The sequence below is a fragment of the Mauremys reevesii genome, linkage group 5 (genome assembly GCF_016161935.1).
Source record: "Mauremys reevesii isolate NIE-2019 linkage group 5, ASM1616193v1, whole genome shotgun sequence".
Taxonomy (NCBI): domain Eukaryota; kingdom Metazoa; phylum Chordata; order Testudines; family Geoemydidae; genus Mauremys; species Mauremys reevesii.
The window spans coordinates 90,801,551-90,818,844 of NC_052627.1; the positions used below are offsets into that span (position 1 = coordinate 90,801,551).

A 17,294-nucleotide genomic window follows, 5' to 3' on the forward strand; every position below is an offset into this window, starting at 1 on the left:
AATTGTCAACCAGATCCAAAAATCAGTCACTTTGGGGGACAGTATGGATCCAGCTCTGAATTTTGTGACTTACCCCGTTTATAATGGCTTGAAACCCAAAACCGAACTCCAACACCCTCAGAAGTTAGGGAAGTTCAGATCTGGGTTTGCATCTATTTCCAAACTTCCTGATTTGGGCCAATGTATCATTTCAAACTCAGTTTTGACATCCTCCACGTGCCAGCACTGGAGATCTATAAGCAAGGACACGTCTAAACTCCACGGTAATTGGGGAGACTGGTTTTATAGGGGACAGATTGCGAGAGGGGAGGGAAATGATAAATGGTTTGGGAAGATGCAGGGACACTAGGCGCCTCCCGAATCATTAAACCCTGTTATCCCTCCTGTCACTGTGCAGTAAGATTTCTCTGCACAAACCTCAAGAAGCGGGTGTTTCATGTGCCCTCAATCCAAAGGGCAGAGCAGGATATAGAAAAACTTGCAGCTTCCTTTTTCTCAGCGTAGCCGCCTTGTAAAATGAAAGTACAGAAGCCCCACCAGGCGCCTGGGCTGCCGGGTTCTGCTCTCCGGCTGGGCGGTGGGAGGAGGAAGAGAAAGGGGCGGCTGTCTCACTGGTGACCTTCCCCCGGGAGGGTTAGGCTTCGGCTTCGGCTTCGGCGCAATCTCGCTCCGCAACGGTAGTTGCGGGGCTCAGCTTCTTTCAGCAGCAGCACCACTCGCCTTAAGCCGCGACCGCAGGTAAGGGCAGCGCTGCTGGGGTGGGCGGCACCTCCTTTCCCACCTGCTGATACAGGAGGGTAGCAGCGAGGTGAGGGGCTTGGGCGGGGGGAAGAGGACAGTTTGCATCCCCTGGCTTGCGTGGGGGAGTTGCTCTAACAAGGAAGAAATAATTAAGCCGAGGCAACTCCCAGCCTGTGCTTTTCTTACCTAGAGGTTTCTTTCTTTCCGGCCTGGGGCACCTGTGATATCAAGGCTGATTGATGGCTGAGCCATACCCAGGAGGGCTAAGGAAGGGGTAACTAGTCCTAATTCATACCATGTAATATACATCTAGATACTGAAATGATAGATTCATCGGAAATAGTTCATTTTAGCTGTTAGTGTGCTTCGTCCCCGTCCTCCACAACATGGGGGGGGGGGGAGGGGAGAGGACAAGGGAGTAAAATAAATAGGTTATATATATCACCAGTCAGTGGAAAAAGGGCAGACAGGTAAATTATCTGCCTGGCTGATAGACTTTCATGATCATTTCATAAGCAAGCAATATCAAGAGAGTTTTCTGTTTCTGATAAAGGGTAACACTAGTTTCACAAATTGAGATAGCATAGAAGAAAGGTTTTATTTATGCAGTTTTAAATGTCTGACTACAACATCCTCAGCCATCACTAGACGTATGTATTGTGTTATATTGCATTGTATTTGTTGTGTGTATTTTGGATATTGTGAATTTAATTTAAGAAAGCAGATGGTTGCTTACAATGGCTAAAAATGAAATAAGATAGAACTGATGAACAGTCTTGCTCTACAACATTGTATTCAGGGGATGAGATATTATGATATTTTATCTTGTGATTTTATTATCAAGTAACTAAGAAATAACCAACGTTATCTCTGTAGAATCTTTTGGAAACATGAATTTTTTCCTATTTTTTGAAATCTATAGCAAAAGTGATTAAAAATTACTAAAGTGTGTAGTTTTATTCTGTTTTAAGATTGGTCAGTGTACATTGTTTATAAAATGAAACCATGTAAACACAATAAGCTGTAAAATGCTTTATTTTTATACAAGTGTTTATCTCAAATACATAAGATTTTCTTTTTAGAAGACAATGCAACTTTAGAAGACAATGCAACAGTATTTCATACTGCCTAACCTCTATTAGCTAGTGAGGTCTTACTTGTTTTGCTGATTTCATTTGCCTTTATTTTCTCTGGTCCCCCTTTTCTCACTGCTGAAATTTAAGCCTAGTTTAAAAATGCTACAGCATGCATTTGTATAAAGGTTTCAACATTAGCATGCAAAACAAAAATTAGCTTTGCTGCAGAAATGAGATAACATGGAAGAAATATTGAAATGGTCAACACAATATTCTGACATGGCATGTTAATGCTGTTGTGATGAAAAAGGCTCGATTTTCCTGTCTGTATGTTTTGAGGAATGCACATGCCTTTACTAAGAGCTGCTGGATGGTTTGCATCTGTGGCATAAATATTTTCATTACTATGTAGAAGGGCACAAGCAATAACTGTAGATCCAAGTATTCCCAAAACATGGGGTGTTTATATACTAGAACTGAAACCTAGGATATACTTAACTCTTAAAACCTATGGACAAAGTGGTCCAATAGATTCACATTGTATAAGCTGTCAACAACCATGGCATGCTGCTACATGTAGTATTTCATGAATGCAAGAGACCAGATCCTTATCCCACTGAAGTAATTGACAGAGCTGCCACTGACAACAAAGGGACCAAAATTTGGCCCCTATTCTCTTCATACCAATGGGCCCTGTATACATTGAGGCCAAATTCATTGGTTGTGTAATTGGACAACCCTCTGGAAGTCAATAGAATTGTACCTGCTTTACCAATGCTGAATTTGGCCTCAAAACTTTATAAAACCTATTGTTCAATAAATCATAACACTTTTCCACCTCAGGGCATAATTCTCATAGCCTGTTCCCCCCCCCCCCCCCATCAGTTTTTATGCGCATTTTAGAAAAATAGAAAAGTGAAAAATTATATTTGGTAGAGTGGGAAAGCTGAGTCAGCTGGAATGTGTGTGTCATTTTTCTTTTTTGATAAATCAGGAACCAAATAGTGGCGATTGGTATTTGATTATTGCCCTTTCATGCTGGTAAGTCACTCTCTGCCTTAGGCTAAGCCTTTCAGACAATTTACAGTAAGGATAATAAAAGCAGAAAAAATACCATGCCATATAAAACTTTACCCAAAACAAAACAATGAAAAACAATAAGGGTTGGTAGAGGAGGGGAGTAGAGGAAAAGAGGAGGTTCTACACACAAGGGCTGACAGTCAGAATAAAACATGCATTTGGAAAAGAAAAGCAATTTCGGGGGTTTCTTGAAATTAGGATGGGATGGACTGAGATGGGTACCAAGGAAGATTAGTTCCTCGCTGTAGAAGCCAATACAGTGAAGAGCCTGCTAAAGCATGATGGCAGAATGCCTAAAAAGTGAGAGGTCTATTGAAATGAGGCCTAGAGAGGAATTCTTAGGATGTAGACCCTGTCTACATTCTACTGAGGTTGCCATGCTAATCATATTGTAACACCCAACTATCTAGGTACTTGGAGAAAAAAGATGAATCTTGGGGAGTGGGGGGGAAGGGCACTCTGGTTGGCATAGATGACCCCATTAGGTATCCTTTTAGGGCCAAGGTCAATAAACTATCTAGCTCTTGAACACTCAATTGAGGCAATATCAGTTTTATCTAATAAAAATTTCTAGTTAAGGGGAAGAGAGATTTATCTTCATCTGAATTAATCCTTAAATTTCTCTCAATGTCATTTTTAAAGCCCTTTTGCATTTCTTGCTTCTTAGTATAAATGTGTAAGTTGTGTGTGAAGAGGAAGTTCCTGGCATTATCTTGTTTTTCAGCCATGCATCTGGATGATATTTCATTAGTAAATGGTTGAAACAACTAAAAATTGGATAGATTGTTTAGACTCTGAATAACTGTAGATTATAATTCTGCATGGGCGATCCAGCTATTTCAAAGAAGTTATTGATTATAAGGCTAGAAGCCATTGTGATCTGACCTGACTTCCTACATAATCACGGACAATAGGACTGTCTTGAATTAATTCCTTTTGAACTAGATTATTATCTTCTGGAAAAAAATCCAATCTAGATTAAAAAAAAATCCCCAGTGATGGAAAAATCTACCACAACCCTTTGGTAATTTATTCCAATTATTAACTATCCTCATTAAAAATGTGCACCTTATTTTGTCTGAATTAATTTAGTTTCAACTTCCAGCTGTTGGATCTAATCAGTCCTTTGTCTGCTAGATTGAGGAACACTTTATTACAGAATTTTTGTCCCCCCATGCAGGTACTTATAAACTATGACCAAGTTACCCCATAATATTCTCTTTATTAGGTTAATTAGATTGAACTCCTAGGCCTAGATCCACAAAGGTACTTAGGTGCCTAAGTCCCAGTTTTAAGCACCATTGTGCAATCCACAAAACTCTTGGCTAGTGCCTACCTCTGTAGGCACCTAAAATTTATTTGCTGCCTGAGTTTTTGCTGTGAAAGTTCCCTAGGCACCTAAGTTTCTGCCTCTGGACATGTGCACTACTGCCTCACGCTAGGCATCCAGATGCCTACCTCCCATCTAAGGCCCCATGTGATCCTCAAACTAGATAAGCAGAGGAACATCTATCTGACCCATAGAGTTTGATCTGGTAAGTAGCCTCTGAGTATGCCTACCACATTGGGTCCCCATTTAAAATCTGTCTGGAGGAGGCAACACAGCACCACCCACCTTATTACTTTTAGCCCATGGTTTAGCACACTCACCTGGGATGTGAGAGACTCAGGTTCAAAACAGTCCTGTGTCTGATGGATTTTAACAGGGATCTCCCACTTCCAGAAGAATGCTCTAGCTACTGAACTATGGGATATTTTCATGTGGGTCTCTCTCCTGTTGAAGCTGTTCCACTTTGGATAAATAATTAAGTGATAATTAGGGAAGGGGGTTTGGACCCTGGCCTCCCACCTACTAGGTGGGTCCCCTAGCCACCAGGCTGTAGAATCACTCTCTGGCCTAATCTCATATTGAGTGCTCTAACCACTGGGTTAAATGTTATAAAGTAGGCACCACAACCTACTCCTCCTCTGGCCTTTGGTGTAGAATGAGGTCGGTACCTAACTCATTCTCACTAGAAACAGCTTAGGCACCTGTCTGACTCTGAGAAGTGTTTCTGGTTTTGGATCACTAGCAGAGATGGGCACCTCCCCGCAGCCCTGACCATATTTGAGAGACAGGTATGGTTTTGGACACACCCCTCTTATAAGATATCTCCCCGGGAGCTAGCTTAGGCAGATTGCCACCTTGGGTACTGGCTTTTGTAGATTGCCTTCTCAGGCACCTATTTCTCCTGTCCCCTTCATTGTGTAGGGAGCCTAGGTGCCCAACTCAGGCTTTGTGGATCCCATTATTTCAGTAATTTTCTGGGCACCTTCAAGTCAGACAGTGCAATGCTCAGCTTAAGGCCTTTTGTGGATCTGGACCCTGGAGTCTGTCATTATCAGGTATATTTTCCAATCCTTTAATCATTCTTGTGGCTCTTCTCTGAACTGCTCCAATTTATCAACATCCTTCTTGAATTGTTGACAGCAGAACTGGTTTTACACCAGTGCCAAATAAAGAGGTAAAAGAACCTCTTGATTCCTACTTGAGATTCCCTTGTTTATATATCCAAGTATTTCATTAGCTCTTTTAGTCACAGCTTTGCACTGGGAAAACAGGACTGTATCCAGGTAGCTGCTGTTATAGACACAAAATTTGGCTCTCTCAAACTAGGTGAACAATTTAGAAGGGTGAACAGATGATACAGAAGAGAAAGCCTGTCATGCAGAAAAGACACATTTTATCAGTGTATCAATGGCATTCTTTTCCTAGTTTGATATTGCATGTGGTATGAATTTTCTTTTTTAATATTTTGGGATGTGGTCCAATTTCTGTATAAGAGTAGAAAGATAGTGATTATGCTATTTAAATGCTGGCCTACAGAAATAGTTTAATGAAGAGGAGGAAGTAGGGCTTAAGATCAGGGGCTAAAGTTACACCAGGCTTGAATAAACAGATGATTCAAACAGTCTCTTTTTGGTAGAAAGAATTTAAAAAAAGTGTTACAGAGAGTTCCATCCCCATATCAATTTGAGATAGTGTTTTTTCTGAAGATGTACATCTTGCCCCTAATGTTGCTTTTGGTATTACTCTGAAGAACAAACAAATCAGAAAGATTTAAATTGTCACTTTATGTTCTTTGTCAATATAAAATTAGTGAAAAAGCCAGCTGTGGAGAGGTTATAGGAAATAACTTACCTACCTCACAAGAGTGCAACAAGAATTAATACTGAACAGTAGGCCAATTGCTACTGTGCAAACAGGCTTTAGAATTCCCAAAAGCAACAAAACTGTAGACTCTAGTTTTTCAGTATAGACACTTTTCTAGCTCTTGATCACCAGAGCAGCATACAAGAAAAAGGAACTTGCTACAAAGATCACTAGGTTCTCCTCCCAAATTTCAGTGTTACCTACTTTAAGCCTGTGTGGTGCTGCTCTCCTGATCAAGAGAAACTTGAAGAAACCCTGAGGTAGCAATTCTGTCTTTGATTAAACTGTATGGTCAGAATTGCAGAGCTGATCAATTCTGGCTGCTGTACCCTCAGTAGAATTAATGGACTCTGCTCCCTATAATCTTACTTTATTGACCTAGAGAAACATGCCATTACAGGGTGAGCTCCTGCACATACACGTGCACGCTAGTGCTAGCACTCTCTCTCCTCTTTTGCCAATGAAAACAGCTCCTAGAACAAAATCAATAGAGTCTCCCCCGATTGTGAATGAACAAATAAAATTTACCCACAAATGCAACAAAATCTTACTAGTTCAAATGTATGTCTTTCCTTTTATATCTGTCAGCGGGGCCCAGTAAGTGAATGAGCCTCAGCCCCATCTATTCTCACAGCAATTTAACTCTTCCTGTCCCAATTCCTTAAGGTTGCAGGCCTGAAATGGAAAACCTGTTTTTGGCCTTGGTTCTACTTGGGTAGTCTCTGCCCAACTGTCCAGGGTTTTCTGGGTCCCAGATGAGTGATTTTCCCATCACACACAAAAGTTAACGTTCTTAATAGACAAATAAAAGAGTGTTGAGTTTTGAGTTTGTACTATACTTTGTATTAATTAGAAGTAGGTCTAAGTTCAGATTCACCCACAAAAGCTTATGCTCCAATACTTCTGTTAGTCTATAACAGGGGTCAGCAACCTCTGGCATGCAGCTCGCCAGGGTAAGCACCCTGGTGGGCCGGGCCAGTTTGTTTACCTGCCGCATCGGCAGGTTTGGCCGATTGCAGCTCCCACTGGCTGCGGTTTGCCATCCCAGGCCAATGGGGGTGGCGGGAATCCGCGGCCAGCACATCCCTCGCCCGTGCTGCTTCTTGAATGGAGTTACTCCTGATTTACACTGAATTAAATGAGAACAGAACCAGGCCTGCTGTGTTCAGTGTACTTAAATGGAGTTCAAAGGCATGTCTTTGTCTCCTCAAGTCTGTATATAGTTTACCACAAGCTTAAAAACAAACATGTAGCTGTGAAAAACTTAGTGCCTTCACAAACTTAGTTTGTGTTTTGCCCTCACAAAGAACAGAGTGGGGCTTTCACCCTGAAATCCCGCTCATCTGAGAGAATCTGCTAGAGGCAAAGTTTTCACTCAGATGCCCCTTTGCCTCTATGCTACTATTTAATCTCCTAGCTTTAAATTTTGCTTGTGCAATTATTTACTTTTGCAAATAATGCATTTCATGTGTACTGTGGGCAATTATATCTAGTTATCCAATTTTTACACAGGCTCATTTTCACAGATTGAGGTTTTGCACATCTTTTGGTACAGTTTTGAAGTTTGTCTTAAAATTTGACTGAGTCACATTTTTGCTGTTTAAAATAAAACTAGCACATGCCAGAGAGGAGTGGGAGTTTGAGAGTCTCCGCTTTCATCAAAAGCAAACCAATGTGTTTTGACTTCTCCTTTCTGTTAGCATTAATACACGTAAAATCTCCCTTTTATGCATTTTTCCCCTCTGTTTCCACTTTTGAAATCATATGACAGACTTCCGTAACAGCCAGTTTGCTATATTTATATTCTTTGTTTAAAGGTTTCATCCAATATACTAGCACAAAGTGAGCACAGAGGTAGAAGGCTTATTGCTTTTCATCTCTTAACTAACATAAGGCCCAGTTCTGCAATCCTTGCTCATGAGTGGTAGTTACTTACAGGACTAATCCCACACTGGCTACTCATATGAGTAACTACTACTCAGTGTGAATAAGGGTTGCAGATTTGGGATCAGAATTGTGATAGCATGTACATGTTATGAAACTGTACCCAGCCAAATGCTCTACAAAAATCAATTCTCTAAATTGAAGCAGGGAAGTTTACATAAATTACATATTATAAATCTAATATTTAGCCTATTAACGGCACTGAACCAGTAGCAATCTCAGACTGATGGGACTTTCAAGCAATTCATTTGTCTGACTCTGGTAAAGCAAAGGTTGGAGAAGAGCAGTTGTGCAGGATGGAAGGAGGATATATTAAAAAAAAATTTCTGTATGGGAGCCCATCAGTTAATCATAATGCCTTTGCACCACTGAACATGAATGACCAGATAAATGTTATCATACCTAAGGTGGAATCAAAACTTGGAAAATACAGAGTTTTGAGTTGGGTTTTATTTTGCTATTCTGGCTAATGACATTCAGATTTGTGGCAAACATTCCTGGTAACATTTGAGATTGTTGGTGAAAGGCTTATTTCCACTGTTTTTCTGAACCATTCTGTCAGACTTCATCTTGCACAAACATCTGTATGGTTCATCAAGAAGTGAAAATCCAGTAGGACATTTAGATGTAAAAAGGTGCAGGCTAGATTTGGCTGCCTTATCCCCTTGCTATTTATTGGAACAGCCACTCTGAAATGCTTCTCATCCCTATCAAGCTTAACATTAAAGCTGGAAAACATTTCTTCAGCTGGTATGAATGTTTTAAGTTTCATCACGAAGCTTACAGTGAATAATTGTTTCAATGAGAGACTACAATTCAGTGATTGGGAATTGGAGTAGGAGATCTGGGTTCCAGGACCAGTTCTACTTCTGACTCATAACATGACACTAGTCAGATTACTCAGCCTCTCCATGTCTCTTCCCCATCTGGAAAAGGGGAATGGGGATATGCATCTTTGTAAAGAACTTTGATCTCTACAGATGACAAGTGCTGTATACATGTTAAATACTATTGTATTGACAGATTTAGGAGTAAGGTTCCCACCTATTGGTATTTTGTTATGAGGAACCAAATAAGCATGTTATGATGTCATGCCAGTACACTTGAATGTCTGCCTCATGTAAAGTTGACTCATTGCATATTGACAAATTTCTGACACCTAAAATAAAGTTGGAAGGTATTAATGGCTTGATTTTTCAGAGGTGCTGAGCACGGCAGCTCCCACTGACTTCCATGGTAGTTGTGGGTACTCAACCACTCTGCAAATTGGATTATAATTGCTACCATGTGAGATAGGCCTGCAAGAACTGGGGCAGATCCTTGACAACAGGTATTGTGAAAATCTGCAAGGGTGGCAACCCGAAACTCACAACTGGCTGGAACAAGATGAGTGATGTGTCAATGGAGGGCGGTTTCAGTTTCTAAATAATGATTTATTAAGTAGTAGAATGCTTGGAGGAAGTTGCAGAAGGACGAATCAAAACCTGTACAGATATTGATATTTTGGTTCCTTACAGGTAAGTTAGATTGTGTTGGACTCTAAGAACTATTACTATTCTGAAAAGGAAAGTTTCAGAACAACGTGTGAGGGTTCAGTTATGTTGACTCATTTTTAAGAGTGGAAGTTGTGGATAAAAAGCCCTTGCTGCCTGAAAAATGTATTGTTATGTAATCAGCTACACATTCTACACTAGATCCTGCTAAGCTCCTCAAATAGTAATGTTAGAATTATGTGAAATGGGGAGTTGGTTCCTAATTATAGGGGTGTGCATTTAACAGTGTTTGTGTAAATAACCACCAGTAACAACCAGGTATTGTGTTTCCACAGTGTTGACAGTGACTGATTTTTAAGAAAATGCTTTGTCTTCATCAAAAGTATTTTGTGTGGTTTAGGACTACCTTGATTTAGAGATGGCTAGCAATGAAATAAGATTTTTCTAGAATCACAGTTTTGAAATCCCAGTTAATTTTGCTTTTGTTTTACATGTTTCTGTATAGTTTAAGCATTTAAAACAGACTAGAATTACGGGATTACAAACTGAGGCAAATATTGATTGGTATCACTTTTACCTGCCACTATCTGGAACAGCAGTTGGTTTAACAGACAACACAATGGAGGTGTGAGAGACTGAAATTGGGAAAGGGAGGAAGAAATTAGAAAGGAATATTTTAAGATGGACTGCAGTCAGCACTGACTTTTTTTTTTTTAATTAAAGTCATTGAAGAATTTGTATTTTCTTACCTATGCTTCCCCTATCAACTCTATGCCTGATCTTTTCTTTTTAAAAAAGGTGTCAAGCTGATCCCCAAATTTGGTGCCTGAGTAAGTGATGTGAGCAGATAAGATGAGTACTAGCTATAACAATCTTTCATCACCACAGGAAAGCAGTTTGATCAAATGATCAGCAAAATGAAGTGTATATATGCCTGTGCATACATGAGAGAGGGAGAAAGTTCTTGTCACTCTTTAGTCAGCTATATATTTATAATATACAAGTATCACTTCAACTTTTATCTTCTAGATAATTTCTAACCTTTTTCATAGTTTAAAATTTACATGTAAACCCTGGACTAATTTTATAGTCGATGTACAAATATACAGTACTTTGAGAGGATGGGATAGCTGCTGTGAGTGAATCTCTCTCTATGCAGGTGAACAGATAGATGTATGGGGGGGGGGCGGGTAAGAGCAGGTAGCACAAACAAGGGGCACTCAGTGACAGGACCAGAGGTGACAGTTACATTTACGGTGACAGCAGGTGAAATTATAACATTAAACAATTTCTAAAATGTATTAACTATTTGGGTCTAGATGGAGACTAAAGCAAGAGAAGGTGGAGTGGGCAGTGACATAGATAGCACCCAAATTGTATTTAAAATCCATTATAATGTAATATTTGAGAGGATTTGTATCTTTTTGAATATTTTTAGCACAGTATTGAGAGACTGGTCATTTTATCCATGCTATATATGTATAGTCCACCAAGAATTTATAAGGACAAACATACATTTCCTGAATGAATTTTGAAACATTCAATTGTGCAATGATGTGCTAATGGACTTTGACACTGACTCCCTTTCTTATTAGTGGGAAGGCCTTTGCCTCCAGGCACATGATAAATAAGAGCATAAATCAGAACCTTTAGAAAACTGAAGATACCTGTTCAATAGGTGGAAGGGAAAAATTGTCACTTATTGATTTGGGGAACTTTTGGTATTTGCCTAGAGCTTGTTTTTTCCAAACTTTGACACTTCCAGTCACTAGTGCCTCATGTGACAGCTCATTTTCAATCTTAGTCTTACAAGACATTTTGGCCCACATTTTCAAACATGTCCACTAATATTGGGTGCTTTAGCTTTGGGGTGCTCAACTTGAGACATTGAGGCCTCAACTTTCAGAGATATTGAACACTAACAACTCCGTCTGACTGGTATCAATTACAGTGGCAAGACTAGCAAACAGGTCTGATATCTACATAAAGATTGTGTGAGTTCACTGACCAGGATTTTCAAAGGTGACTAGTAATTCTGAGTGCCTTAATTGTTAGGTGCCCAATTTGAGACAATTTTTTAAAGGGGTCTGATTAGGAGAACCAGGTACTTGGCACTTTAAGGCTGGACACCCAAAAATTGAAGTACTCCAAATCACTAATCATTTCTGAAAATCTTGTCCAATATAATTTGAGGTGAATTTTCAAAACATGATCTCTATTGATACATATTCAGTTTTTGTATATTACCATTTATGCATACAAGTCATATGCAAAATCACATATGCACAAATGGAGGCCTTTTTGAAGATGTGGCCCAGTGTATCTAAAATAAATGTCAGAACGAATTGGTAAGGATTGTGCCACTTTTCTTTTGCTTTGTATCCCTATCTTGAATTCCTGCCTCTTACTTGGCTTTGAACAATAGTTTCCTGTTAAACTCATGACGTCTGTTTAAAAAAGTAGTATGAACCATGAGAGAGTTATAAAGTTATGACCATGAAAGTTTTCCAACTGCTGAAACGGTCATGACCAGCCTTACAGTAGGAAGGAACTTTTATTCATTTACACTTCTTATTGTGCAACAGTTTTAAATGACTATCTGAAATATTTCTCAAGGTTTATGGCAAGTTATTTAGAGATAACAAATATCAGTAAGGCCTCTAGCACACACCAATCCTGTGCATAAGAACTCTTACACCAGCCTGGGCTGATTAAAAAGTTGGACTGTACATCAGAGACTGTTCAAGTAAAACTCATGCCTATGCTCAGTTGAATATAGAGTTATGGCCAATGGAGACTGTAAATCTAAGCATGTGATATCACATGGATCAAAATAGAGTATCCATACAGAAGATGAGGGGTGCGGCAATGAATTTAATTTTCTTATCAGTCAGGTACAGCCCTCAGGCTCCTGGCAATGTGCCAATGTAGCCCTCAGTTGAACAGTGTTTGAACGTTCCTATCTAATTAACTTTTGTTAATTTCCAGGGTGTTGGATCTGAGTTATATTTTCCAAAGTTATCAGGTAGCTTCGCTTAAGAGCACCATCCCTTTTCAATGCAACAATACAAACAGCCTATCTTAATCTATAGGCCTGTTTTTCACCCAAAAATCTAATATAGTATAGTAAAACTCTCTTCCTCCCCGCTCTCGTTACAGGATTTGATATTCAATGGCTGGAAATCTAGATATCAAGTGGCCGAAATGAATGTGAACCCTATCTTAGAGGAGATTCTGATTAAAAGATCACAACAGAAGAAAAGGACTTCTCCCTTAAATTACAAAGAAAGGCTTTTTGTGCTTACGGAATCAATGTTGACATACTATGAAGGTCGAGCAGAGGTAGGAGATAAGTTTTTTATATTCCATTGCCTTGGTTCTTTGAGAAAAATGCTTGCTTTTTTGTATTAATGGCTTTCTTCCTGTAGTATATTGAAACTTTTCTGGTCTGGAGGTGTGATGGCTGTGGGTGCTACTGAATGGGTATCATTGATCACTTCCCTGACTGACAGCACAGATTTATGGAGACTTAAATGATCACTCCATTCAAAAACAAATGTAAATAAGGATCTAATCAAGTCTGTCAAGTGCTAATCCATAACATTATTTTAATATCACTTTCTGAGAAGTATTTAAACTAGGATGATAATCTCAGCCTCCTGAGTACTGTGTTAGAAAGGCTTAAGCTACAGCAGGAAGTTTAAAGGTACCCCATTTCCTACAGGACACTATGCGGTGCTACAACCCCTGTTGAGTCTCAGGCTCTCACATGTCTTCCTTGCAGAGTTAGTATAGGCGCTTATGCAAGTGCTCCCCCAACCTCTGCTCCCCCTCATGCACACACACAAACCTCTCACCTGAGTTAGGTGGTGCTTTCAGCCTAGACTAGCGGACACTGCTTGGGATAAGGGTTAGAGCCTGGCTTCTGTCTTTGCTCAGGCTGGTAACCTGTCCACTTTTCACCGAGTAAGCCATTGAGTGATTTACCTAGTAGATATTCCTCCAGTACTTCCCACAATTTCCACTTTCTGCCCAGAAGGACTGACAGGTTCTCAGAGTTCACCATGAAAGAACTTGCATTCAGCACAAAGAACCATGGGTTATGCCCCCAGAATCTTAGCAACAAAGACACGCTGTTGAGCACAGCACTAGTGAGGAAAACAGTAACTTGGTATGACTTTGCAGTATGACTGCTCACACCTAGGCTAACTCTGTAGCAAAGAGACACCCAAAGAGACAAAAACCAGTTGCATACACTAAGACAGAGAATACAGTCAGGCTACATCACAGTAGCAACACTGTTTGCTTTATGCATTATATATACAAAAGACTACATTAATAGAACATTGAGATTGCAAAAGCAAGCATTTTGCAAAAGTTAGGAAAGGCCAGGATTAAAATTGCTTGTGGCCTTGTCTACTGTACAACTCCATGTAGACCTTTTCCCCCTTATTTGCAGGCTTAACTTCCCTTTGAATATAGCTCATGTAAATGTAAAGAATGTGGCAAAATGGCCAATGTTGGGTCCTATGCTTTTCTTGGTGGGGGGGCTAGGACACTGCCCCTTGTCCCTGCTCTTGGGGCATCCAGGGCCCTGTTAGGGGCCGAGGACCATGGTAGCAGTCTGGTTTTCCCCTCACTCTGAGCCACAGTACCTCTCAACCCCTGCAGGTTTCTTGCCCCTTGGGTACAGTTATCCTCAGTCCTTGACACTGGGGAAGAGAATCTCTCTGCCCAGCTGGGCAGGGACAGCTCCAGGCACCAGCACGCCAAGCGCGTGCCTGGGGCGGCAAGCCGTGGGGGGCGCTCTGCCGGTCGCCGCGAGGGTGGCAGGCAGGTTGCCTTCGGCGGCATGCCTGTGGAGGGTCTGCTGGTCCCGTGGCTTTGGCGGACCTCCTGCAGGCATGCCGCCGAATCTGCGGGACCGGGGACCTCCCGCAGGCAAGCTGCCGAAGGCAGCCTGCCTGCTGTGCTTGGGGCGGCAAAATACCTAGAGCCGCCCCTGCAGCTGGGGCAGGGTTTCCCTTCCTCCAGGTCTCTGGTCTGCCAAGTCTCATCAACACCCCACCCCTGCCTGAAGTACGGGGTTTTCTTAGGTTCCTGACAGGCCTTCAAGTGAGCTCTAGAATCATTTTTATCAGACAGCCTACACCTGATATGGACAAGAATATCCTCAAAATCAACAGCTGGATTCTCTGTTCCACTAAGACCACTTTGTGCAGTGTAAGCAGCAGAAACTGGCCTGGAGATGGTCAGTGGAGAATTCCTTCTGTGTTTCCACCTGCAGAAAGTTGGTGGAAGTGGCTGTCTTGCCTCCTGTGTTAGTGGCCCCATCCAGAGTATAAGGGGAAGAAGGGGCACAACAGGACGTGGTGGAGCAGAGTGCCACTGTGCCTAATCGTCCACTGGATAATAGCGTATTACAAAGTTTACACCAGTTGCAGAATTTAGAGTAGGCCCCTTGCTGCTCTAACTTCCACTGGGGCATGCAGCCAAAGGTCAGAGAGCTGCAAGCGGATCCCTGCAGCTATCCCTCTTCACTAGAAAGCAGAGCTTAGACATAGTGGAGGATCAAGGCCCAGATGTATACTAGTATTACTATATTGACTATGGAGTTCACAGGTGTACTTGTCTTGGGATGTGGATTAATCTCTCCATTTTCTGTGCACATGGCTTTGGTTTCAAAAGCTTCTTGGAACGGTTACCTAACTGTGCATGTCTTGTCTCAATTAACTTCTGACTCAAAATAAAGGTGAAATTAATAAACACCTTTTCACTGCCACCCTGAGGAATCTGTCTTTTTTTTTTTTTGACTGAAATTCTTTTGGATGATGATTAGGCTTCCATTGATTTGACTCAGTGTATTATCTGAAGCAATTTTGCATTCTCTCTCTCTGGGGACTAAGTTTGGAGAGACAGGGTACATATTTTCAGTAACTTCATTTTAACAATATTTCTGCTGTATGTTAAATAAAAATGATTGACACATGAAGGCCTCTCTGAAACACTGATGTTAATGGTCCTTTGTGTCACTGAATAAGTGAAGTGGAAGAGAGTGTTTTTTAGATTTCTGGCAGAGGTAGATCTTTATCTGCAGTAAGTTAGTTGATGGTATATCTATGAACTAGATCAGGTAGACAAAACTGATGATTCAGTACTAAAGTAGTTCCAGTGCCTCTGGTTCTTATATCTTTACTGTATTATAGTAGAATAGTTGAAGGGTTTCTGCTCAGTTATGTGGCTGAAGTGCAGTGGTTGAGTTTTTGGGCATTGTTAATACAGGATAGATATGGATATGGCATAGAGCTAAGCTGTATGTTAGGGCTGATGTTTACAGTTAAGGTTGATGAGTAAGACTGGGAAATTATCAAGAGGATACCATGATATCTCCTTATCTGCTCAGTTGCAGTGGTACCAGTCTCCGTCAAATGTGACATATTTAAGAACTCTGGGCCATCATCTGCTGCTGGATGCACATGCACAACTGCCCATGTAGCCAATGAAGCTGAGGCCTGAAATCCTGACTCAGTGGTTGTTTGCCTGAGGAATAACTGAGTAAAAAATGAATGAGAAGCCTGGGACTTGACCTTAGTTTAATAACTAGGCCAATCTATTAAAATGGACTCAATTAGTTAATATGCCCAAGAGAAATGGTGGGTGGTTCATGACTGTAAGTAAAGAAGCAAAATTAGATACGGAGTATGTCTGGTAACGAGGGGAATATTGTATATATTTTTAACAACAAAAGGCAGAATCTGGATTCAGCTGTAACAATGTAAAAATAGTAATGAAGAAGCATGCACTGTGAAATACTGTTGAAACAGAGATGATATGCGGTGCTTAAAGTGTGGTGTGGGGTGGTGGTGGTCTACAGACCTGCCATAAATAAAATATTGAGATGGTCACTGAGGAGCATATTTGAAGCACTGTCTTACCAAAGCTGCTCCTGCTCCCAGAGAGCCCTCCCCCACTTAACTCACACACTAATCATATAATGAGTGCTTTATCAGTAAAGCAAATCTGCACCACCAGGAAAGGGAATGTTTTGCAGATTAATTTACGCAGCCAGTTTTTAAAAAAGGGAAACCGCATACAGTATACTGCACAAAACTTTGGGGAGGGAAAATTTGGGCCAAGTACACTGGGGCAAAGCCCTAGACTGAGGAATAGTACCCAGGGAATTTTAGTGTTTCTGGTAAACAGATAGATAGATAGGATCTTTAAAGGTTTAATTTCTTCAAGGTATCCTGTTTTTAGAGAAAACAAGGAGAACAAAGAGCTTTATAAAAGATAATAAGGGAAAAGGAGGACACAAACAAATCTCAACAATGGAGATACATACCAAGGATAAAATTAGCTCAATATGTTGTGGTGAGAAATTTAAGAACTAGTTAGACAGGAAGGAGGTTCTGTTATGGTTAAAGATGACTTCCATTTTTGGCTGTATTGCTCAGATACTGTGAAATTCTTGTGTGGGTGTTGGAAAGATCGCATGATTGCCTTACAGGATTGTACTAACAAGAAGACGCACAAGTCAATCAGTGACTGATTAAAATCCCCCAAACCTCACTGTGGGTTGAACAATGTGTCAATGTTGGAAAGAATCCTTACAGTTAATTTTCACATTGCAAAAGTGGCCAATCAGAGCTGAAAACGATTGATCTAATCTGTAAAGATAGAAAACTTTCCACAGATCTGCTCATCACACAGGCACTGGAGATGGAGGTAGTGGTGGTGAAACAGTCATTGCCCCCCTTCTAAAAACCT

General features: G+C 40.7%; 1 protein-coding gene across 10 annotated transcripts in view; it reads left to right on the plus strand.

The window, feature by feature from the left end:
• Window positions 1-566: 566 nt before the first annotated feature.
• TEC (tec protein tyrosine kinase) overlaps window positions 567-17,294 on the plus strand; it is a 91,892-nt gene continuing 75,164 nt past the window's right edge. The window contains exons 1-2 of one of the 10 annotated variants that reach the window (XM_039541532.1): window positions 567-738; window positions 12,687-12,869. In XM_039541532.1, coding sequence (XP_039397466.1) covers window positions 12,732-12,869 — 138 coding nt within the window. In that variant the 5' untranslated portion in view covers window positions 567-738; window positions 12,687-12,731. Of the gene's footprint in view, window positions 739-786; window positions 809-859; window positions 1,016-1,205; window positions 1,392-4,908; window positions 5,016-9,302; window positions 9,365-9,529; window positions 9,552-12,686; window positions 12,870-17,294 lie in introns of those variants that run through there. The other 9 variants (XM_039541523.1, XM_039541529.1, XM_039541524.1 and 6 more) reach the window with 9 other exon arrangements.